This window comes from Dasypus novemcinctus, chromosome 1 (assembly GCF_030445035.2).
Source record: "Dasypus novemcinctus isolate mDasNov1 chromosome 1, mDasNov1.1.hap2, whole genome shotgun sequence".
Classification (NCBI taxonomy): Eukaryota; Metazoa; Chordata; class Mammalia; order Cingulata; family Dasypodidae; genus Dasypus; species Dasypus novemcinctus.
This window is the reverse complement of record NC_080673.1, coordinates 157,084,066-157,108,678: the sequence shown is the minus strand read 5'-3', so window position 1 is coordinate 157,108,678 and position 24,613 is coordinate 157,084,066. Positions and strand designations below refer to the sequence as shown.

Here is a 24,613-nt window from a genome sequence, read left to right as displayed (position 1 = left end):
ATATGAGATTAATTCTTCAAATATTAAACAAAGAGTTACCCTATTATCCACCAACTCTACTCCCAAGAAAAATGAAAACATATGTCCACACAAAACCCTGTACATGGAAGTTCAGGGTGGCACCATCCACAATAACCAAAAGGTAGAAACAACCCAAATGTCCATCAACAAATGAATGGTTAAACAAAATGGATAAACAAAATCATGTAAGTATCATTCAACAATAAAAAGGAATTAAATACTGATATATGCTACAACATGGATGAATTGCAAAAACATTTTAAGTAAAAAAAAAAGCAAAAAAACAGTCACAAAAGACCACATAATGCATGATTGTTTATATAAATGTTCGAAATAGGCAAATCTATAGAGCAGAAAGTAGATTAGTAACTGGTGTGTAGGGTTGAACTGATGAGGGGAGGGGTGTGAATGGGGATGTGACTGCTAAAGGGTACAAGATTTCTTTTGCGGATGATGATCATGTTCTTAAATTATATTACAGTGATATAAATATACCAAAAATCAATGAGTTGTATGCTTTAACTGGATGAACTTTATGGCATATAAATTGTTTCAATAAAACTATAAAAAAATTAATATGCGATTATATTCCTATCATTAGCTAAGAAAAAGTGAGTCACAAAGAGCAATAGGCTTTGCCAAGGTGTGCCTTTGATAAAATTCCAAGTTAATTTTCCATAACTTAGGTTAGGAACTTGGCTATTCCCTAATCAGTTGCATCTTTGAGGACAACACCAGAAATATTACATCTTGTGGAAACGCAATAGTCAGAAACGTGGTTTCTATTTTTATTTTTCATGTTTGGTTTTTCTTCCCACTCTGGTGGTAAGTACAGCAGAGATTCAAGAAGATGGAAAATATATCTGGGACAAGACTACTCTAGCCTTTGGCAGTTCATATCATGGCCTAAATCCTAGGCTGGCCTGACAGCCACTGTGACTGCCATGACAAAGAAAATATCCTGGATTTTAATTTGTATCAAGGATATAAGCCATAGAAACATGAACATTCTATCATATGCCAGGAGAATAACTCATTACCCTAGGATCAAGATGGAACTTTTCTGAGACTTGGTATTATTTCTGACTTTTCTTTGTATGTATCGCTTCCTTGACATGGAATTATTTTAAATCAATCCATTCAGTAATTGACTACAAAATAAAACTGCTCCAGGAAGAAGTCTTCACAAAGTCTAGTCATTTAAATCAAACCTCCATATCTGAACTAGGCTACAACAGCTCACTTACCGGCTGCGTTGTGCTTATGATATTCAATAATCTCAGGAATTGAAGCAAAAGCATGCTTTTCTGCTAAGTAATACTTCTTTGGAGATGTTGTTGTTTCCTTTATATGATAATGCCTGAAGCCTGATGAACCTTCTCTATAATAAAAATCAAAAATGTGTCAGAACCAAATGAGAATAAGGTAACTTCACTCATAAGATGTTTTCTACAGGGTAACCAAAGTCTCCCTACCCTACATATGGCCCCTTCTATTCCTTGAACAGATTTTCTTTTTCCCCGTGTTCTTAACAGGTGTAAGTTTCTAAAGTGGCCACTAATAACGTACTTGGTCCTTTGCATGAGAATGGAAAAGAGAATCTTTACCAGCTCTTTTTAACAGCAGTTGGAAATCTTAAAATAGTTATTAACAGCTACTGCTTTTTGTTCCTGCAATTGTAAACAAGGAAATGTCTAGAGCACTCATACCTCTAAAAGTGAACAAATTAAACTGCAAATGTACAAATTACATTTTGATGTCCTTGTAGAACACAGACCTTCTCCAGGCACTTTTTGCTAAAAATTCTTTCAAGATAACTCCCCCATTGATCTTCAGATAAAGTTCGAACTCCTTGCAATGGATATGATCTGGTTTCTGCTTTAGTTTTTCCCTCCTCTCTTTACTCTGACTCTCCCATTCTACACAGCAACTACAATACACTTCTTTCAGTTCCTAAAACTCACCAAACTAAATAGGAAGTTCATATAAAAACTCTAAATTTAAAAACTAGAGCAGGATAACTTACCCTCCAAACTTTGTATAAAGGGAGACTGTGTACATGCCGGGCTGACTGGAGTCTCTTACCATAAAACCACCTTCTTTATCCTAAGATCCAAGCATAAGAAAATGTTTTCATTCTAGTAACAAATATCAATACCACAGAGAAGAACCAAGAACCCAGTCTTACGGTTTTATGGCTATTCTCCTCGCCTAGAAAATCTGCTTAAGAGCAATGCAACTTACTCTTAAGCCTCCTCGGTTTCTCCCATCTGCATGACTGTCTACTAGTCGTCATACTACTGGGCCATCAAACAAGTTAAGAAAGCAGACTCACAATTTCACACTATCACCAATTCTTATACACACTAGTATGAGATATTTCAACAAAATAATCTCTAGGGGTCCTCAAAGAACTAACAGGCAGGGTTTTACAATTCCCTTAGGTCATGGACATATGAGAAGACAGTTACTAAAAAGTGTTTCATTTTATACATTTTTCATATTTGCTATAAGCTTTGAATCCTGACTCCATATGATTTTCTATCCACTTGACATTTTTCTCTGTAAATATCTCAGTGGTCTTTATTAAAACATATTTTAAAATCCTTAATTCCCCTGGAAGTCAATGTTGAATATCACTCTTTACAAAAGGAGATATGGAGGTACAAGTAAGCAGAGAAAGTCAGAAGGCAGAAATAAGGCTGCATGACTAAAGTATAAATCCCCATCAGATTACGTGCCAAAGAGCAAGAAATAAAAGCCATAAACCTGGAATCTCTCTCTGCGATAACACCATAATTAAAGGCTAACATTTAAATTGCTTTAAGATGAAAAGTGTAACAGTTTAAAAGTAAACAAATTCTATTTTTATTCATAAGAAACACAATGGAATTAAATAAGGCCCCACAAATAAATCTGATAAGAACAATTAGAGACAATAGTTACAAGAGTTAATCAGTTAAAAGGAGGTAAGTACTACTGTTATCCTACTTTACTTCTCAGATAAGGTGAGATAATCATCACAAAAAGGACAGATAGCTTGCCCCAGTTCAAACTGTAAGTAGCAGAGGCAGTATTTGGACTCAGGCCATATGTCCCTTCTAGCTGCCTCTCATTGTGGGCTCCACGAGGGAAGCACGTACAAATCCTGTGGAGGAGTGGACGTAGTGACCAATAATTTAAACCAAGCAAAGTCCACCTGCTCTTTATTTCTTAGATAAACTATACAAAGAAAAGTTCAACAAAATCTTGGTTGGTGACAATAAACAGGAGTTAAGATGAGAATGAGTTTAAAAGATTGGGAACTGAGAAGCGGGCGTGGCTCAACTGATAGAGCATCTGCCTACCATATGGTGGGTCCAGGGTTTGATACCCAGGGCCTCCTGACCTGTGTAGTCAGCTGGCCCACGTGCAGTGCTGCTGCATGCAAGGAGTGCTCTGTACCACGAGCACACAAGGAGAGTCGCCCCACGTGAAAAAAAGTGCAGCCCGCCTGGGAGTGCACCGCACACATGGAGAGCTGATGCAGCAAGATGATGCAACAAAAAAGAGATGCAGTTTCCTGGTGCCGCCTGACAATACAAGTGGACGCAGAAGAAACACAGTGAATGGACACAGAGAGCAGTCAATGGGGGGAACGAGGAGAGAAATAAATAAACATAAAACTTTTTTAAACAAATAAATAAAAGATTGGAAACTATAACTAAATAGAATAATGAGGTAAAAAATGCAGAGAATTTTTACAGGTCATCTTCTAATCCAACCTCCTTATCTCACGGATGTAAAAACTAGACTAGTTAAAGTCACAGCTACACTTAGGTCTCCTTACTAAATCCAGTATTGCTTCTTCCATGCTACATTTTATCTTTCCATTTTATTTCTTCTTAAAGTATAAGAATTTCAGTACATTTATTTCTAAAGGCAAGTAAATATTTTATTAAAACTTAATTTATAAAAAGACTATACATATTAATAAATGTTATTTAAAAATGAATACTTCAAGCAAAATGAAAAATCTAGTTAAGTACAAAAATCAAGTCATCAGTAAGAAAGAAAACAGAGTAAAGAAAAAGTCACCCATTATATAGCTGATGCCTATTTTTGTTTTTAAAAAAATCAAAAACCTATAGTGATATCATAATATATTTTAGGCTTTAGAAACAGAAGTATGTGGAACTACTCTCTAGGAATTCACTAAAATTAATTTGTCCTGACATCAAATCCATGAACAAGTATTAACACTTACTTCACTTCTGAGGAGTTGTTCTGCCTTGCTTCTATTCATATTTCTGCAATACCATCTGAATATAAAGAGATACATTTAAGGCCTTAGAATTTAAAAATTGTTTTTTATTCTTTTCAGGATTGATAAAGTATTGTTCATCAATAACAAATACAATAAACAAGAACAAGACATCACTTATAATCTTACTGGTAACAGTTTGAGTATGTACCACCAGACTTTTTCTAACTAGATTTTTATGAAAAAAATACATATATACAAACTTATTTTTTATTAAAGTGAAATCAAAACTACACACTTGCTATATTATAAAACGTGAATTTTTCATCTAACAGTATATGATAGACACCTTTGCAAATGAATAAAAGTTCTATTATGTCATTGCATGGATGTGCATAATTTATTTAAGCTCTTCTTTACTGTTCAATATCAAAATAATTTTTCACTATAATTGTAGCAAAAATCAATTTTCCTCTACAGATGCAAACTTGCAGGAAATGTCACTTTACATCATTGGTTTTAATTCAAAGAAATTCTTATTTCAAGTCCCCATCCCATCAGTGGTGGGAAACTCAAATGTCTACAGGGCCGAGCTGGTTACCTAACATCTGAAGCCTCTCAGGGTATATGACTATGGTGAAGAGCTCCTTGCCCACTAAAGGGCATCTGAAAAAAATAACAAAGTTTAAGACTGAAGACCAAAAAAACAAAAGTGGTCTGAGGGCATGTTCTGTTGGTCTATATCCTCACAGATTCAGGAGAGCTAGTGCTGGGGAAATCAGGGAAAGAGGAATTCCTCTGAGGTGAGGGTAGGAGACAGGCCGGAGCAAAGACAGCTTTCCCAAAAGCTAAGAAGGGACACAGATATGCAGGACCTGGTGGAAGGGAAGGAGAAACCACTTGCTTGGCCATGGCAGACATTCCTAGAGCAGAGCCTTGGGCAAACACGAGAGCTTGGGGAGAGAAGGAAAGCAGCAAGTCTGGAAGACCCAGGAAGCCTGCTCTTATGATTTATCCTGTTCCTTTTGGCACTGGGGACCTTCATGAGACTCAGTGGTGGCCCTTAGCAATGGCTTCAGATGAAATCTCCTGCCGCATCAGAAAAACGTGAAGGAGTCCATGTGATATGAATGGAGGAATGTTGCTGCAGGAGGCCGGCCTACATACGTGTCTCTCACAAGCCCGCCACAGAAATGCCTCTGATAAAGGTTAACTCTTTTGGATGAAGGAACCATACATCTAGAAATATCTGTAAAAGTACAACTGCCCAGGAATATGTAGGTCAAACCCTTCCTAGATTTTTTAAAAACCCTAATGTGAATTAGTTTCTCAGGTTGACTAATACCTGCAAAACATTCCAGGGGAAGAGTACATCATAGGGGTGTCTTACTTAAGGGAAAGAAAAGGTTTCGGGTGCAAATGCCAGGTCCTGCCCAAATTCCTGGGGAGGACAGATGAGGATAAAGTGAAAAGAAGACAATAGGTATAGCTGAATGAAAAATATAAAACAACAAGCCAACCAACTATAAATCGTTGCCTGTTCTCTAATTTTGCCCTTCCACAACCCCCAAAACTGTTTATCCTAGACTTTTTCCTTTTCAAAGGGACCTTTCATTCTGTCACCTTCATCCTTTATGTCTTTCAATCAAGAACCTCTTATGGACCATCCCAATACATCCACTCTTTTCTGCAACAGTTCCTCGGATTCTCTTCTCCCCAAGATGGTAACTGTGTGCAGGGGTCAGAACTAGATTACCAATAGCTCTGGGAACGCTGGGCCTGGCAATGGTGAGTACAGCTCAGTGGACAGTCTGCTGCCTTGGCCTCTTCCTAGACTCAAGCAAACAAGAGAAGAACTACTGACCCGACAGCTGGCAGAAAGCCTTTTGAACCCTAGGGTCATTTAAGATTTGTTACAGGATGGGCTATGGCAAAAATAGAAGAAAACAAACAAACAAAAAAGCATGAAGTTTGTTGATGCGGGAGGGGTGATGTGGATAGGGTGGGGGGAATACGGGGACCTTATATTTTTTTAATGTAAAATTTAAAAGAAAATAAAGAAGAAGATGAAAAAATAAAAATAAATAAATAAAACTTATTAACAAAAAAATAAAATAAAAGATTTGTTACAGGATGGGCTATGGCAAAAACAGAAGAAAACAAACAAACAAAAAAGCATGAAGTGGGCAAGAGAAGAGAGAAACTTCCTGACTGCCCAAATTGAGAAGATCTCCCCTTCTTCATCTACCAAGGCTGAGCACACTAGCGTGCAAAACCCCTGACCTCCCGAACAGAATGCTGTGGGCACTCCCACCGCAGGGACCACACTCAGTAAGCCCAGTCTGCAGAGGAGGAGAGGCCCTCAAAAGACAGAAAATGCCCCAATTAAGATACATCCAAAAACTCATGGCGATGAATCATGAACTTTGTTCTCCAAAATCCTTATCTGAAATCATGAGTCAAAAGGGAAGTTCTCACATTCAGATAAAGATTATCTGGTTTCCAAAACCCCGCTCACCAAATTATCACTAAGTACTCAGGCATATCACTTGAAAATCAGGTCCAAGTTTTCATCTTACAGCAAGTTCCCTAATTCTAAGGATTTTGCTATATTTTCTTAAAACTTATAAAAGAGCAGAAATATTGTTTATATGCACACCAATGTCTAAAACAACACTGAATGCTGTGATTTTTTTTTAGACTACTAATCCTTTTCTAGATTTTAAGGTACACTTTGCTATAGTGAGTTGAGAAGGGCAAAGAAAGTAATTTCTGTTCTTTTTTAAAGGAGTGAAGCATCAAAACACCACCTCAGAAGGACCACAAAAAAGTGTCTGGTACATATGAGCCTCATATCGAAAGCTGGCCACACACTGTGAGTGGGCATATAAAGAGGACGCCCTCTGTGGAAAGCAATTTGGCAGAATGCATTAGGAGTCTTAACAAAGTTCACACATAGCCTTTAGCACAGTACGTAGATTTTAGAAATCTAGTTTAAGAAAATAAGCAGCAGGAAGTTGTCTCAATCATTTATATATAAGTAAAGATACCTAAAACAAGCAACGCCACCCAAATGAGGAAACGATTTGATAAATTATTGGACATCCATGTCCATATACCTGCTCTGATACCCCCTAAGGGCTAGTACTGTGTCTAATACATGCTAAAAGCCCAATAAACACAGGACTGAATGAAATATAATGCAAATAAGAAAATGTTCTCCAAGTGTATTTAGAGGCATGAGAACATATTCACACTCATGAGAGAAGCAGGATATAAAACAGTAGATACAGCATGATTCCATCTTTTAAAATAAGCTAGTAAAAAGACTGAAAGGAAATATACTGACAATGGATATCTCTGGTTAAATTATGAGTGTTTTTTCTTATTTACATTTTTATTATTTACATAAATTAATATTTTCAAGGTTTTAAAAAAATAAGTATATATTGCTATTACAATGCTATTATATATTGCTATCATATTCAGAAAAAGAATGTTTTGTAAAGGTCACTCTGGGAAAATGTATTCCTATTTCTTAAATGAATGAATACATGATCTGTATTTCAAAAAATCAGCTAAGCTCTGAATGTTAACTTTTCCCTAAAACTATTGTTTAAAATCTATTCAGTTGTACCTGCTTGTGTAACTCCATTCATAGAGAGTACCTTCAGGTAAAGTGTGTTATAGAAACTAATTCTCAAAAGTCTTTCACCACACTAGGTAGCTGAGTTAAAAATATGTTGGTGGCACCTTCTAAAGATAACAAAAAATACCTATTAATCTTCAAAATACCTATGTAATTAGGAAAATAAAAACATATTTTGGTTTTCCATGTTCACAAAATAAACATTTACTTACTCATATTGATCTAGGTTGTTTGATTTCTTTCCTGTTACATAATTACTTGGGATATAGCCTTCACTCCTAAAAATAAGAAAAATATTTTAGGTAAACTCTGAAGTTACTTTACTGAAACGTTGTTAAAATAAAGAAAGATTATTGCCTTTCTGGAATAATTAAAGCATCATCTTACCTAAAGCTTTTCAGAAAGACTAGCTGCCTCCCAATAATTTTATTTTATTTTATTTTATTTTATTTATTTATTTTATTTCTCTACCCTTCCCTCCCTCCAGTTGTCTGTTCTCTGTGTCTATTTTCTGCATGTTCTTCTTTGTCCGTTTCTGTTGTTGTCAGTGGCATGGGAATCTGTGTCTTTCTTTGTTGGGTCATCTTGCTGTCAGCTCTCCGTGTGTGCGGCGTCACTCCTGGGCAGGCTGAACTTTCTTTCGCGCTGGGCGGCTCTCCTTACGGGGTGCACTCCTTGCGCATGGGGCTCCCCTACGCGGGGGACACCCCTGCATGGCAGGGCACTCCTTGAGCGCATCAGCACTGCACGTGGGCCAGCTCCACACGGGTCAAGGAGGCCCGGGGTTTGAACCTCCCATGTGGTAGACGGATGCCCTAACCACTGGGCCAAGTCCATTTCCCTCCCAATAATTTTATATACATATAGTATTTGACAGTTTACAAAAAGACATCTATATTTGATCCTCACAAAAATGTTAAGGCAGGCAGGCAGGCAGGCACTATTGTACCCATTTTCTGGTGGGAAAACAAAGGCTTAGAAAGATTAAGGGACTTTCCCAAGGCCCCAAAGCGATCAAGCAACAGAGGCGAAACTTGAACTCTGGACCAATACTGTTCCTCACAGTCCATGAAGCTTGCCCAGAAGTTAAAATTTCTTGGGATGTTTTAAAGATAATATTACTTTGTAAAACTTAAGGTGTCTTCTAAGAACATCCTTTACTCTATCCTGTCTATAGTCTTTGTACAGTTGATTTCACAAAGCATAGTTCCTGACCCCTATATCAGTATCATCTGGGGCAGCTTGTTAAAAAGGCAAATTCTTGGGTCACACCCCATGAGATGTGAATTGAGAGGGGCCACAGTGGGGTCAAAGAATCTGCAATTTTACCCAAGGTGACTCTTCTGCACCTGAAATTTAAAAATCACTCTCACATGGGTAGGAGTCAAGATTTTCAGCACAGAAGAAAGGAGATACATGTATAAAATGCAAGGATAGGAGAAAATCTTGTAATATTAAATATGACTTTTAACTATTAATATGAACTTGCTATGTGTGTGTGCCTACATATGAGATAGACAGACGTGGATATATATATATACATACCCATCTATATATATATATACACACACTATATATAAAAATACATGCATATATGTAGCTTTCTTGCACTAAGAAAGGCCTAGAAGCAATGATGATCCAGTAGCAGAATCCCAGCACCCCAACTGTTGTCTCTAAAAACCATTTCTGCCTAAAAGGAGCTAGCATTCCTTGGAGAAATAACAGATTGCAGGTTTATCCAGGAGAAATACAAGATGAACCTGAAACAGTTTATTAAGCCATAAAGCAGAAAAGCTAAGAAAAACTAATGGGTTCCCAAACCTACCATTTTCAAGCAAAAAGAATAATGACTGCAATGCATTGAAACAAAGCAAATATATAAACACCCATAATAACACTAAAATAAATTATTAAATACCATTTTTATCACTAAAGGAAGTTCAGCTGCCAACGAATGATTCTATAAATTGGTGAAAGGAAAGAATCAAACATCTAACATCTATCTTGCCCTTCCTGTACAATCTGGTTTTGATGAGGCAGTTCTTTGTTAGAGGAGTTAATAAATGTGATTAGAATGACAGAATTACAAAATCACCATTCTGCAACCTATAATGAAATAATGGATCTCAACTACAATCATTAACAAATGGTAAAACAATTAGGGTAAACACTGAAGAGGTAAACTTTATGATGGAGGAATAAGGAATAAGGCTGACAACTAAGTCTTAGCATCCTTAAAAGTGGGACAACCAGAGATCACCTTCTGATGTGCTCAAACCTCTTGATCTAGGTGCCAGTTTGTAGGAAATAGAGGTGTATTAAATGAAACCCTGAGGAAGCAATCAGTTTAATTTAGATTGTGGCTAGTTCCATAAAGTAAATGGTCTGGTTTCATCAAGAAATCAATGGTATGAAATAAATGGTGTGGTGGGGAGAGGAGAAGGACTGTCATAACCACAAAAGACCTAAGCCAAAATGCAATGTGTGAATCTTAGTTAGATCACGAGCCAAACAAAACAACTGTAAATAAACATATTAGAGCTAATGAGGGAAACTGGAATCAAATACTGAGTACATCTTAAACCTGGGCTAGAAGGGCCCCTGCACTGGCCCTGTACTTTAGAGAGTTCTGCTAAGGTAAGGAGATGAGCTCATCCAGAGCCAATGTTCCCTGCTTCCCCATCTAGACCACTATCTGGGTAACTGGGATCCCAGAATTCCTTGTCCAGTTCCAGAAAAGCCTACATGTGCTCTTCTCTGGAATCCACTCTCTGGAGAGCAAATTGTGCTTCCCATGTATACCCCTTTCCACCCCAAGTCCAACGGGTAGTCAACATGAGGGTTCGCTTTTGTCCCCAGAGCGTGAATATGTACAAGTTGGGAGGCCCAAGTGGTGAATACGAGCTGGAGCCCAGGGCGGCCGGGAAGTGAGAAGGCAGGAAGCCCTAGTGAGCCAACTCTCCATGTACTCCCCCATTCTGGCGTGCAACTCAAAATTCAAACCCTGCCTGCCCCATCATTAGGGAGGCATATCTGTCAGGCTGGAGAGTAAAATATGTATTTATTTACCAGTCTGTAGGCATGATTTATAGTTTATAATTTTAAAATATTTACATATATGATATGTGGATTTTTACTTAAACTCCTTCCCCAGGCCTGAAAAATGTTACAGGAAAGTCTACAAATGAGACATTTTTAAAAATTAGGCTGTAATATTATTAAATGCCACTGATTGTATACTTTAGCTTGATTGTACGGTTTATGAATACATTTCAATATAATTGATTAAAAATTAGGTATGATAATGCCATGGCAGTTAAAAACAACAACGATTAGACTTAGGGGTGAAATGACATGATGATTGGGATATATTTTTAAATATGCTAGGGGAAAAAATGGGAGAAATTGATAAATCAAGATTGGCAAAGTGTTCGTTATTTTTTAAGTCAAGGGATTGGTACAAGAGGCTTCACTATAATATTAACAAATTCGGTGTATGTTTGAAAACTTGAATAATAAAAAATAAAAATAAAATGTGAACGTGGTTGAAAGGGGGTAGTCTAGGGAGGTTAATGTCAATTGAAAGAAAGCTAGAGGATAATCAATAAGCGAGAGACTGTATAACTTAATGATTTCAGTGGTGGATGATGACTGTGGTTAATAGTACAAATACAAGAATGTTCCTTTATTACACGGTGTTAAAAATATGGAGATACATGGGAAAAAATACTAATTAGTGCACAGACTATAGTTAACAGTAATATTATAATATTTTTACAACAATGGCAACATAGGTACTATATCTATATAAATGCTAAGGGTCAATAATGGTGGGATGTAAGCAGATATGGGATTTTTCCTTTTGGAGTAATGAAATTCTGAAATGGACTTAGCTGATGACAGCACAACTCTGTGATAAAACAGAGCCACTGAGTATACACTTTGGATGAACCGTACAGAGCAGGGGACCATATAACACAGTGAACCCTGTGGTGAATGACGTGTTTAAAAGTACAAATATGAGGGAAGCGGCTGTGGCTCAGTCAGTTGGGCCCCTGTCTACCATATGGGAGGTTCACGTCCCAGGGCCTCCTTGTGAAGGCAGGCTCACCCGCAAGCACCACAGAGCGCCACCCAGCCCGCAGGCACTGCAGAGAGCCGACTCAGCAAGGCAACGCAACGAAAAAGCGACACAAGCAAAAAAACAGAAGAGCACGCAGCGAATGGACACAGAGCGCAGACAGCAAGCAAGCCACAAGGGGGGAGGGGAAATTAAATAAATAAAAATACAGACACAGAAGAACACACAGCGAATGGACACAGGGAGCAGACAGCATGCAAAAAGCCACAAGAGGGGGGATATAAAGAAATTACAAATACGAGTTCTCTCATGAACTATAACAAATATACAATACTAATACATGGTGTTAATAATAGGATGACTTGTGGGAAAAATTACACCAAATATAAGCTATGGACTACAGCTAGTAATGCTGTGATAGGGTTCTTTCATCCTCTATAACAGACCTGTCACAACAATGTAAGATGTTGGTGGTGGGGTGATGTATGGGAATCCCATAGGTAAGCATGGTTGTTCTTTAAAAAACTGAAATAAAAAAATTTAGGAAAGAAATTTTAAAAATTTTTAAAAATTAAAATCAGTTTTATAAGGAGTTTGGCAAGGAGAGCAAGGATGAACTTAAGAGACTAGAATAATGGATTAGGAATTCTCAAGAAGGTAGTAATGCATAGCAAACCAGAACTCAGGACATGATCTGAAGAAAAGGGATCCTGGCTAACCCAGAGGCTCCCACTGCTTCTCAAGAAGCGAAATGAGTACTAGAGAACTATAATTGGGAATGGGTACAGGGAGCTGAGAGCAGGATAGGAGGGAGGGTGAACTCTGGCCAGGACAAAAACCTCCCCTTTCTCACAGGAACTCAGAATACAAATAGGATTGCATTTTAGAATTAAGTGCAAGAAACAGAGTTTTGTTTTCTTAATGAAGTCTTTTAGAAGATACTCACCCTCTCCCATATATTTACCTATAATATGTTTGAATGAACTCACTCAGTGTTTCCTTAAATCCTAAATGATCTTGTTCACAATGTAATTCCTTACATGTATGTATATTATATATATATATATATGGATTTTATATATATACACACACACATATATATGAAAATCAAGAAAAAAGTATTTCTTAGAAAAATCTAAGATTAATTACTTAGCTCAAGGGGGGAAATCCTAAGACTTTTCCTCAAGGTCCAAATAATCAAATTGAACATATAATGGATGAGGAAGAACCCAGTGTAATATATTCTAATTTTGGAGGAAAAATGACTGACAATTTCTATTAATTACATGTCAACTAGAATACATTGTGTTACTGCAAGTAATAATACAAGCTTTCATTTGTGGCCAGCTGAACTAGTCTCATTACATGAGAGTTACAACCCATCTTCTCACTTCCCCACCACATGTCTTACACAAAGAAGGAGGAAATACTTACCCATATTTATCTCTTGCTCTCCACCAATGAACATCATTCTTTTCTAATATGATATACTCTTGGCCTCTCTCTAATCTGAGATCATGTGCTTCTGTTGCCTGGAAATCATACATTGCTACAACGATTTCTTCACTATTATCTTCTTCTTCAGGAGGAATGGGTGGGGGGGGCCTTCGCTAAGACAAGAAGATAACGTTTGAAAGTTCAGTGTACTGTTTGAAACTGGGTATGAAGCAAAATACTAGATGATTCCATATCACCCCAGAATAAAGCAGAAACCTCACATATAATCTGGCATTCCCTCCCATGAGTTTGAAGATGTTGATGCTACTAGACCTCTTAGGGATTTGAGAAAATAGGAGTTGTGCAAAAGTTGTCTTTGAACATTCAATGCCTGCAAATGGAGCAAAGCCCAATGTGGAGTCTGTAACCAGATCTTCTCCCTGTTCAAAAGAATCTGCACCTTTGTGCCTCCTCTATGCAAGACTCTCATTTAGCTACCTACCACATTTCTCCTTTATTCTTCATATTGACCCCATGAAGTAGAATATTATAATTTCCATTTAAGTTGAGGAAATCATGGTTTAAGTAAGCCACCCGAAGTCATTCATACCAGATCAGGTACTCTCTGAGTCCAAAGTATCTGTTTCTGCCATACTCCACCCTTCGAAGGCATATCAGTTAATCCTTTGTCAAATGACTGGTGCCTTAAGCCTAAAACATAACTGTAAAGCCTCAAATCTCTTTATGACTCTTTAAGTCAAAAATACAGGCAAAATGCCAGATGATAACAGAACCCCCATGATAATATCTGCTACAATTAAATTAATATTTGACACCAAGAAAAAATCAAATAGGCCATAGCACATCTATTCCTGATATTAAACATGCTCTTGGGAGAAAACACAGTGATTACATGAATGAACATAAACATACTCAATAAACACAAATGCTTCCAGAGCTAAAGTCCTCTTACCTTCTTTGTTTCTGGTGCTGGAGGTAGTGCTTTCTTTATACCTGAAAATACCAACAGAAACAGGTTTAAAAAAAATGCTATCTACCAATAAAGGGTAAAAATAAGATAGTAGTTTTAAGGCAAGTTTAGACTTAATATAAGACAACAAGTTCGCTCTCTCACTCTGGTGCATGTTGCTTATTATCACTATTCTAGAACAGAATTAAAACATGCTATTAGAGCTAGTTTATATTTCTGCCTTCCTAAACAGACTATAATATAAATGCCTAAGGATAGGGGCCATCTCTTATTCTTTGAAGCCTCCACCACCATGTAAAATGGGCACTCAACAATGCCTGTTGAGTCAGACTATAAATAGAAAGAAATGGGTAACAATACCGAGAGAGATGGGCAAGCTTTGGCATCCGGTCCCTTCCCCTATAATCTATAGTGCTAGAGTTTTGGCTGGGCACATGGCCACCAGGCCAAAGACTATATTTCCCAACAGGTGTGGCCATGTGATCAAATTCTAATCAAAGAGATTTGCGTATAAATGGGGTGGGCTATTTTTAGATCTTACCCTTGAAAGGACTTCACAGGGGTAACTCTTCCCTTTCCTGCTGCCTTCAGAGCAGGGAGCAGCCTCCAGACCCATTTGCAGAGCTACCTGTATCAGCCCTGGACTATCCGTTCACCACTGGATTATTACATGAGACTGAAATAAATTTATCTCTAGTTTAAATCATTGTATTTTTGGAGTCCCTTTTTATAGCAGGCTAGCCTGTCCTCAAATACTACCTAAGCCTTAAGAAATTGAAAACTTAGGCAACAAACAACAGCCGTGCAAACTTAGACCTTCCTCTTTCATGTGAAAAATTAATATCAAGGCATTCCAAGAGAATTAGGGTGCTGGGACTCATAGATTTTAGGGTGGGTGGAGTAAGAAAGTCATCTGGTCCACCTCCTGCACAATGCAGCATCCCTGCTGAACAACCATTCTGCTCTGACCCAGAACATTCATCACAAAGTTCTGATGGACATGGTGAGCAATCTACATGGTGCCTGCAGGCCCTGGGAAATTACAGGTAAGGGGAAGCACAGGATAGCCAATCATTAATATGGGTATTGGATTAGCATTAACGATTTAGAACCTCTGTGCAATTTAACTTATGGCTAAGGGTCAATCTTTATTTCTAGGATCTGTAAGGGTCTTGGGTGTCAACATTAACCCTGGAAATTCTTATTCTTCTAAACATCCATGTACGGGTATCATTAGGACACCTCACTCTGACAGACTATGAAGTCCCTGCTGAATCTATACCACTAAGCCCCACCAAAATGAAAACGAATCCTACTCAGATTGTGGATATATTGCTTTGAGGTTTCTACCTACACATCTGGGAATAGTTTAATTGTTGAAGAATAGATAAACAATGTAAAGAGGAGCCACAATAGGCTCACACTTTTAATAGATTCATTTTTAGCAGGCTTAAATGTTGTGATAAGAGTTCCACAAAATAGAGTTTTTGATTCCATGAGATGTCTCCACAGCTAACTAAATGTAATTATTCTTAGAAAACACACCAACCCTACATTTACACTCTGCTAGAAAGCATGTAGGCCATACTTAATTAAAATGAAACACGTGTCAGTCCACTTCTTAATTGCTAATTCCTTGACAAGTCAATTACATCACTTTCTTATCATACTGATATGTACAGTTGGCGCACAATATGATTACAGAATAAAAGGAATACTTACTACTTTCGAAAAGATTATATTTTTCACATCCAGGTGCTAGTTTTTCAGTTTGTCTACAACATTGATAACTTCCATCTGCCCAGAACTTAGGATGATATTTAATCATAATATTATTGTTGTTCTTTATTTCTGTAATTCACAGACACATTAATGATTATTGAAGTGAAACAGAGATGATAGAACGTTGTTTAGGGAACACTGTTAATCATTAGTTATTCCTCACATATCATGTCTATTATAAGGACACCCTCAAAAACAGCTTATTTCTCAGTGACCCGTCCTTGTTAGCAGATGTAACTACTGCTACACCATTGATGGATAAGTGCAGATGTCAGCCCACAACCGTTTGCTTTACAGAAGTGCTGAGGATGATGCAAGAAGAATCAATTACTTAAACACTATGTACGAGTCGATCCATCCTTACCACTGACTTCTTGCTCAAGTGTTGGCTACAAGGCAATTTCTTAGAAAATATCAAACCCTGTCAATATAAAAGTCCCGTGCTTTATCACCTTCAAACATATGCATTAAACAGAAGCATGCTTTTCATAGCAACTATATAATCACTTGAAGGAACTACAATTTTAAAAGTGAACTTATCTTTAAGATGTTTGATATCATTTACAGTAAGAGAAAGTCCTTTGAGAAACACTCATTGAAGATGAAAAGATTATAGATGCAATCAATACATTGGCTATTTTTTTGTTTTGATTATAAAATGCTATATCTGAAAATTATATACATATTAATTGATATTTCTTTATATGGCGATTTACCTTCTTTTAACTTTTTCACCCACTGGTCCCTGCTTTGTGCACTGGGTGCAAAAATGTAGAGTGTGTTAGCATCATGGACAACCTAGAATAAAACAAAAGATGAAACTGGTGAGAAATTCATGAGAAAACTTAGACACAGCATGTCTGTCTTGCACAGAGTCGCATCACAGGGACTCAATAAATGTTTCTCAAATGACTGAATAAAAGTCAATTACTTCAGTGAAAAGAACCTAGACTCCTTACTTAAAAAGCACATCTATTTCTTCATTTCCACATCTAGTGGGATCACATTTTACAAAGGGCTATGTTTTATTAAAGAAAAAATATAAACATAGGCCAGGATGCTTCATTAATCTCAATATTTCTTTCAATCTAATTAACTAAAAGTCCTCAGATAAACTCGGTGTGACAGGTATTATTCCAATCCAGAGATTTTTCAAAATAATATTTTAGATGAATAATTTCATCTAAAGTACTAATTTCAGTAGCACTCCTATAGCTTCCTTTTGCCATCATAAAGAATTGCAGTAGCTTTAAGCACTGACTATCCCAGCTTTCAGCTATATGTTTTACACGTCTTGGCTCAGTTAATCCCACCATCAAGGCACAGTATTTCAATTTTACAGATGAGGAAACTAAGGCCTATCCACAGGCTCCCTTCTCCCTCCTACTCTTGTATAACTCTAGGGTCACCATTCATGTAGAATACACTGCAAATGGTAGCCCAAGTGGACTATCTAACATGCCCATCATCACTTGTCTGGTAACCAGAAAGCCAGAATTTTTATGACTCCAGGGCCCAAGTGCCTCTTTTAAAGTTACCAAGGGGACAATCAAACATAGCCCTTGGTTTGTCATTTTACCCTTGATCACAAAGCAGAAGCAATTTAATGGGCTAAGAAGTAATACATGGCTAGAAACCTGCCTTCACCATGTAAACACCCACTGGATTTATAAACAAATGGCTCTTTTATTGAAAAATGGCTGTTCTTGGCCATATTCAACAGATAATTCCTTATCACGGGCTTTATGCAAACAAATGCAGACTAACAGCAGTATGTACCCCCATAGAATAATAATACTATACTCCATTCAGTGACTCGTCCATACAACTAGCACTTTGCTGGGACTATGTATGATATAAAATTGAATCAAGGGAAGTGGGTGTAGCTCAGTGGTTGAGCACCTGCTTCACATGTATGAGGTCCTGGGTTCAATTCCTGGTACCTCCTGAAAAAAAAAATTGAATCAAACACTAAACTTATTTCTAAGACACATAGAGGAATACCTTATTACAAGACAGAGAGAGAGATATGACATCAGGTGAAGATAAAGCATGAAGGAAGATGTGAGGAGATTTGCTGCCTCATTTGCTCCATGATTTTTATGCATGCCCAGGCTCGTACAGAAGGATTAAGTTAAAATGCACCATGAAAACAGTCACTTTAAATCAGGGTTCTTAACCTTTTGTTCCACAGACTCCTTTGCCAGTCAGATGAAAACCATGGACCCCTTCGCAGAATGTAACAGCAGGTAATTTTAAGACCCTCAACTAGCATTGGGTCTAATAACTACCATAATTTCAAAGTATGAATGACCACAAGTGATTTTTTGAGATATGCAACAAATTAATGCATACATTCGTAAGTGAAGAAAATGCTAGATTTCAGTTAGAGGTCAGAGAAAATAAAGATAATAAGTTGATTTTTTTCAGTTCAAGCTCGTGGACCCACTGAATTCTATCCATGGACCCTTGGGAGTCCATAGACCCCTGGTCAAGAACCCCTGCTTTAAATTGACATGGAGGTGTCCAGAAAGGACTGCTAGGGCTTTGAACCTTTGAAACTGGTGGTGTATTTCAGGAGTACTTTACTGAATCCTTACATTATGCTAAGCACTTTACATACATTGCCTCATTTAATCCATAGATATATCAGTTAATGCCCTCATTTTCCATAGGAAAACACCACAGAGAAGGAGGTTAAATAATCTAAGTAGGATCTATTTGACCCCAAAGGTTCTTTTTATTCATGTTTTCTTCCCAACACCTTTGGGAAGCCCCTTCTGCTTCCCTCCTAGACTCTGCCTTTCCAGACTCCAAATAGTCTAACATTTCCTTAGAACTTACCATGTCACAGTCCCATGAACCCATAACTTTGTTAAGAGCTTTTGTTAAAGGCTAGATAATCTGAAAAAAAAATGAGCCCAAATTCAGAGTTTTGATAACTAAGACTAGCTTGATGTATTACCTAGCTACCTTGGGGCATTTGTATTTCTACGAGAAATTTCTAGAAATACCACTCCTACGCACTCAGAGAAGAAACATTTAATTTTTGGCGTCTCAGGCAGCTTAGCAGGCTGGTGGGAGAGCTAGTGGAGGCCAGAACTTCCCTCAGCAAACTGCAGATCACACCACATAGGCCACCTTCTACGTCAGTCACGCGTACAGCTGTCTGTGACAGAGTGAATCCGGGGAGTCACATTTTTCGTGTGCCTTACATCTTCTGATGAATCATCCCAGCACAGCAGTTCTCAGGGGAGAGAAGGGTTTACAAACCTTCACGCACACAAGCGGTTTAACAAACAGGAATAATGTCTCCCTTACTAACTTTAACTCAGTAGCAACCTGCCCTGTTCACATCTTTATTCACTCATCCATTTATTCAGCAGACTTTTAATGGCAGTATAGGGTAGGAGAAACAGCACAGATGTTATATAGACAGACAGATCTGGGCTCGAATCCAAGGGGAAAAAACTCCACCTGCTGGGGAATCCTGAGCTGCCATTAGAAATGACTCATCTAAGGAGCAACAAGGTAGCTACTTGTTAGTTCCTTCCTATTCTCTCTATGGCTTCCTAGGGACTAGAATATACTGTTCGAGGAAGCAACCTACTCTTGGTGTCTTTTGAAATAGCCTATTTTTTTTTTAAGCTTTGCTGCTTTTTTGGATCTGAACTTGATGCAAATTTCCACTGCAAAGTTGTGAAATTAGGATTAATACCTTCTTAAGTTAAATAGGAGACTTTTCACCTTTCAAATCCTGCTAATATAAAATACACTGTTAAAACTCAAGTTTATCTCTTCTTGATTAATTTTTAACTGTTTTTTTTAATTTTTTATACTTAATTATCTCAACAATTAAGAATGACTCAGTGAATGTGGTTAAAAGGGGAAATTTTAGGTTGCATACATATATTACTAGAACAAAAATCTTTTTTTAACTCATGGAACTATATATCCCCGTGATCCCTAAGTTAAACCATGGACTATAGTTAGTACAATTATAAAAACGTGCTTACATCAATTGTAAGAAATGTACCACCCCAATGAAAGATGTAAATAATATGGGAACCCTATATTTTATGCATGATTTTTTTCCCTATAAACCCACAACTTCTCTAAGGAAAAAAAATAGGTTCAGCAAGGATAGAATGTTTTCTGTTCTATTTTCATCATCCTTCTCAAGCCATCTCAAAGATATAGAGTAGATCTCTTTTCTCTTGAACAGCAAAAATCCAAATTATGGGTCCACAATCTTGAGACCCATAACTCCCACAACCACCATCAGCCATCAAAAGTATGGTAGGAGTAGTTCTTTGCTAAACTTCAAAAGAAATTACATACACCCACACCAAGCTATATATGCACTCAACATTCTTCATCAAGGAGAAGATATAAATTAGGCTGGCTTCTAGATCAGGGGCCGGGGGGAGAAGGTTGGTGGAGCCTTAAAGTAGCAGTAATAGCAGAAGTAACAATAATAATAATAGCAACTAACATTTATCTTGTTTGTCCTTTGTGTCTAAGCTCCTTACATAGACTTCAGTTGATCCTCACAACAACCCTACAAGTTGAGTACTGTTGTTGGTTTTATTTCCATTTTTCAGAAGAGAGACACAGACAGGCTAAGTGACTTGCCAAGGTCACCAAGCCAGTCAGTGGCACATCAGGCAGTTTATCCTTGGAGTGGCCCCTTGAAGTACTTTCCTATCCTCCTGTTCAATCAGGGAAATGGCAGATATAAAGTAAGTAATATAAGAGGGAAAATTAAACAGAGTCCTTCCTTCTGTCGTGTTTTTGTCCTCTTTGGAGAAAATAATCCAGATGTGGCTTTAAAGCCTGAGCATTTGTACTCATTCCTTCAAGTCCTCTTACTACCCAAACTAGTAACTGTTTATTCTAAATGTAATTGATAATTTCATAGTAGCAACTAAAAATAACCAAAAATTCCACTTAAATACTATGTTAAAAATGATTTTTCGAACTTTCCATTCAGGACATGGTAACACCACAGCCATTGGTAAAGGAATTTCACTAGAGAGGTTCATTGCTCAAGGGAAAGCATGAAAAATGTCCTCAAACAGAGAAAGTGGTGGTTAGGTGCTGAAGAGGGGCCCTACACTGTCTGTTGCAAGCTTTAGAATATCAGGGTCCAACTCTGCACTCCTGAATTATAAATGCATGTGTGCAGCAAGGAGTGGCTCAGGATGCCAAGCCCATCAGCCTTTGGAACAAGGAGATTCCTGTTCTAGGCAGACTTTTAATTCACAAAGTGACCTTAGACAAGTCATTTAACCTTTGTGAGCCTCAACTTCCTCAATCATGAATGAGAGCAGTACATTTGCCCCCCTTATAAAATAGGATCTTTGTGAGGAAAAAAACGAAATAACATAACTTTTTTCAAGTATAAAATTTAATATATGATGCTAATGTTATATTCTTCATTATAAGCAGTCTTTTAATCTCATTTTTGCTTAGGTAGCTCACTCCTGCCCCTTCTCAGCTTTTAAACTACACAGAGAAAAGTTCTTCCCACATTTTTTCAGTCCTGCCCCCACTCCTTGTCCTAACTGCTGTGTGATGTATCTAATAATAAATGGTAAACTAGATCCTTGGGTTTAGAAATTCAGGATCATTAGTAGAATCTACCAGACCAAAACAAGAATAAGAGAATATATTAACCCAGACTTAAGCCATTTATGAAGAAAAGCAGTTTAATGATTAAAATAACAAATGAACTTAAAAATCAATAGCAGAAATGTCAGGAAACTACTGTCAAATAAGCATGATGAAAGCCCAGCATTGCACTGTTGCAAAAATACACCAGCTCACCTGAAATGGATATTTATTTTGACAGGGAATGACAACATCATCATTCTTCACTATTTCCACACACTTGATTTTTGAAACATCAATAAATCCCTTTCTGTATTTTTTCTGTTGAAAGAAAGAAATGGGAGATCCATTAAAAACAATAATGAGATGTAAGAGTAAGAAGAAAATGTTAATTATAATTGCTAATGAATTCACTGATTCAAAATATTACAATTTCCCTTAAAATCACCTAAATCATGTCTCCCTTCGATTGTTAAAATTGTTCAAAATACTAACACTATAAGAACCGTAATCAAAATAGTTAAAAATTTTAACTTCTCAAGCTGAATAAAAATTTGTCCTTTCCCCCCAAAAAGGCTCTAGAATAGAGAAACGGACTCCTCCCTCTTCAGTGTAGTCTTCTCCTCACAGACACCCTGTTTTCAATTTCTTCTTTGACTTCTTGATGACAGGACCCCGAAAGAAAGTATCAAAGACCAAATGAAGCACAATTTAATTTACTGAATTAAAACTGCAAACTCCAGCCAGCAATGCAGAGGACTACAGCAGAGGCAGCTCACGAAACTCAGGGGCGTGTAAGATGGGCTGAGGGCTTTCGCACAGTCTCCATTCAGCCTCTGGAATGGAATATTCTCCCCATCACTGCCTGTCTGCCTGCTGCAATGAACTGAGGGCATCTCGAGATCCCACAAGTCATCCACACCCAAGGAAAAAAAATCCCTAAGAATATAAAGCAGTATGTGCAAAGATAACTTGATAAAAAGCATCTGTTAAAAACTATTAAACACAATGTAGAAATATAAAAATGTTTACTAAATATTATTAATGGATATATTAAAAAAAAGAAAAACCTGTTGTAGGAAGGTTAAGTTTACTTTTTCAAGGTATTCATATGATGAAGACTAGAAAAAAACACTGTTGTGTTTGGGATGACCATCCCCTGATCCTGATCATTCAAAACTGCTTCATCTCACCCCCTGAAATCCTCCCTCTGGCCTTTCAAGTCCCTGCGCTGCTCCTAGGCACCAGCTCTGCAGGCTCCCTGTCACCGTCAGACCTGCCCCCCTCTCCAGGCCATCAGCCCCACCTGGCTAGGCTGCTCTGGCCCTCATTTCAGCCACATTGCTCTGTTCTCTCTCTAGAATCCCACACATTTTTGTTAGTCCCCAGCTCTACCCACACCTTTCTCTATTTTTCAAATACGAAACAATACTTATTAGCTTCTCTACCCTTAGCAGGTCTTCACTGATGCCCTTCAGTCCTTTCAAGTGTATCCATAGTGGAGAGAACAGTGACCACCAGTCTTAGCAGAACCATAAATCCTTCCACTCCCCTCGCCTCAGGAGACAATCTCCCCTCTCTATGGAGAAGGCAGCAGCCCATGGGCGCACCCCAATGTGTTTCCCCCGCAGTTCAAAACCTAAAGTACTCTAAAATTTTAACTTTTCCTTCACTTTCACCCTGTCTCTAAGGGAAGGAAACAAGAATTGAGACGATGTAGCTGGCACTTAACAGGTGCTATTTCCATCTTTGCTCACAATATCCTCGTGAAGTAGTACTATTCTTCTCATCTTACAGATGAGGAAACTGCAGCTCAGACAGGTTAAATATATTACCTAAGAACCCCAACCAATCACAAAGCCCACAAGGCCATGGGATGACCCAGCTGCAAGGAGGTGAGAGAATTAATGGTGTCAAGTCACAGAAGTGAGAACAGGCTAAGGGATTCTGAACATGGACTGGGCCTCAGCCAGGGCAGGGAGAATGGCATTCTCTCCAGTCATTCCCTTCTAGGAGCTTTATTCCCTCTAACCATAGATACATTCAGGCCTCTCCCATCCATACTGAGATCTTGCTCCCCAGCCCTGCCACTGCCCTCACTCTTTTCTTTCCTTCCTGAAAGAGATGATTATATACCCATGTCAGTTTGAAATTATTTTATGAATCCCCAAAAGGGAAAGATTACATTTGTGAACTAATCCATTCCTGTGGGTGTGAGACCCTTTCAAATGGACTATGTCAGTGAGCTGTGACTCAGGTTGAGTCTCCACCCTTTTGCTGGGTCTGATAAAAATGGAAACACAGACATGCAGGAAAAGAGAGCTCTGCCATTTTTGATCCTGCCATGTGAGAGAGGATGAGAGGATCACTTAAAGCACAAAGCCCCAAGAGGCTGGGCCCACGGAGCAGCTCAAGAGGAGACAGCCCTGCTGTATGTCTTGATAGTTTACAGCTGAACTTGGAAAGAAAGTGGAGCGGCTGAGACTGATGGAAAAGGCCCAGAAAGAGACAAGCGCTAAGCCTGGTTGCTCACAGCTGAGCTCCAGACCTGGGCTCCAAGAGGCAGTGAGCCTGGAGAGGAGGGCAGAGACCTTGGCAGAGATCAGCAGCCGTCTTGCTTTGCCATGTGCCCATCAACAAAGCTGACTTTGTTGAGAAAATGTGCCTCTATTTGAACTTTTCATGGCTTTGGAACTGTAAGCTGTTATCCCAATTAAATCCCCTTTATAGGGGAAGTGGCCTTGGCCCTGTGGTTAGGTCTGTCTACCACACGGGAGGTCCGCGGTTCAAACCTCG

At 38.1% G+C, this 24,613-nt stretch overlaps 1 protein-coding gene across 2 annotated transcripts in view; it reads right to left on the bottom strand.

Moving 5' to 3' along the window:
- The window catches only part of TEC (tec protein tyrosine kinase), a 118,438-nt gene that overhangs the window by 13,639 nt on the left and 80,186 nt on the right, over positions 1-24,613 (bottom strand). For both annotated transcript variants that reach the window (XM_012529526.4, XM_004469762.3), the window contains 9 exons: positions 22,034-22,138; positions 16,921-17,002; positions 16,145-16,273; positions 14,405-14,445; positions 13,429-13,604; positions 8,126-8,191; positions 4,268-4,322; positions 2,048-2,127; positions 1,269-1,402 (listed from right to left, as the gene is read on the bottom strand). In XM_012529526.4, coding sequence (XP_012384980.1) covers positions 1,269-1,402; positions 2,048-2,127; positions 4,268-4,322; positions 8,126-8,191; positions 13,429-13,604; positions 14,405-14,445; positions 16,145-16,273; positions 16,921-17,002; positions 22,034-22,138 — 868 coding nt within the window. The remainder of the gene's footprint in view (positions 1-1,268; positions 1,403-2,047; positions 2,128-4,267; positions 4,323-8,125; positions 8,192-13,428; positions 13,605-14,404; positions 14,446-16,144; positions 16,274-16,920; positions 17,003-22,033; positions 22,139-24,613) is intronic.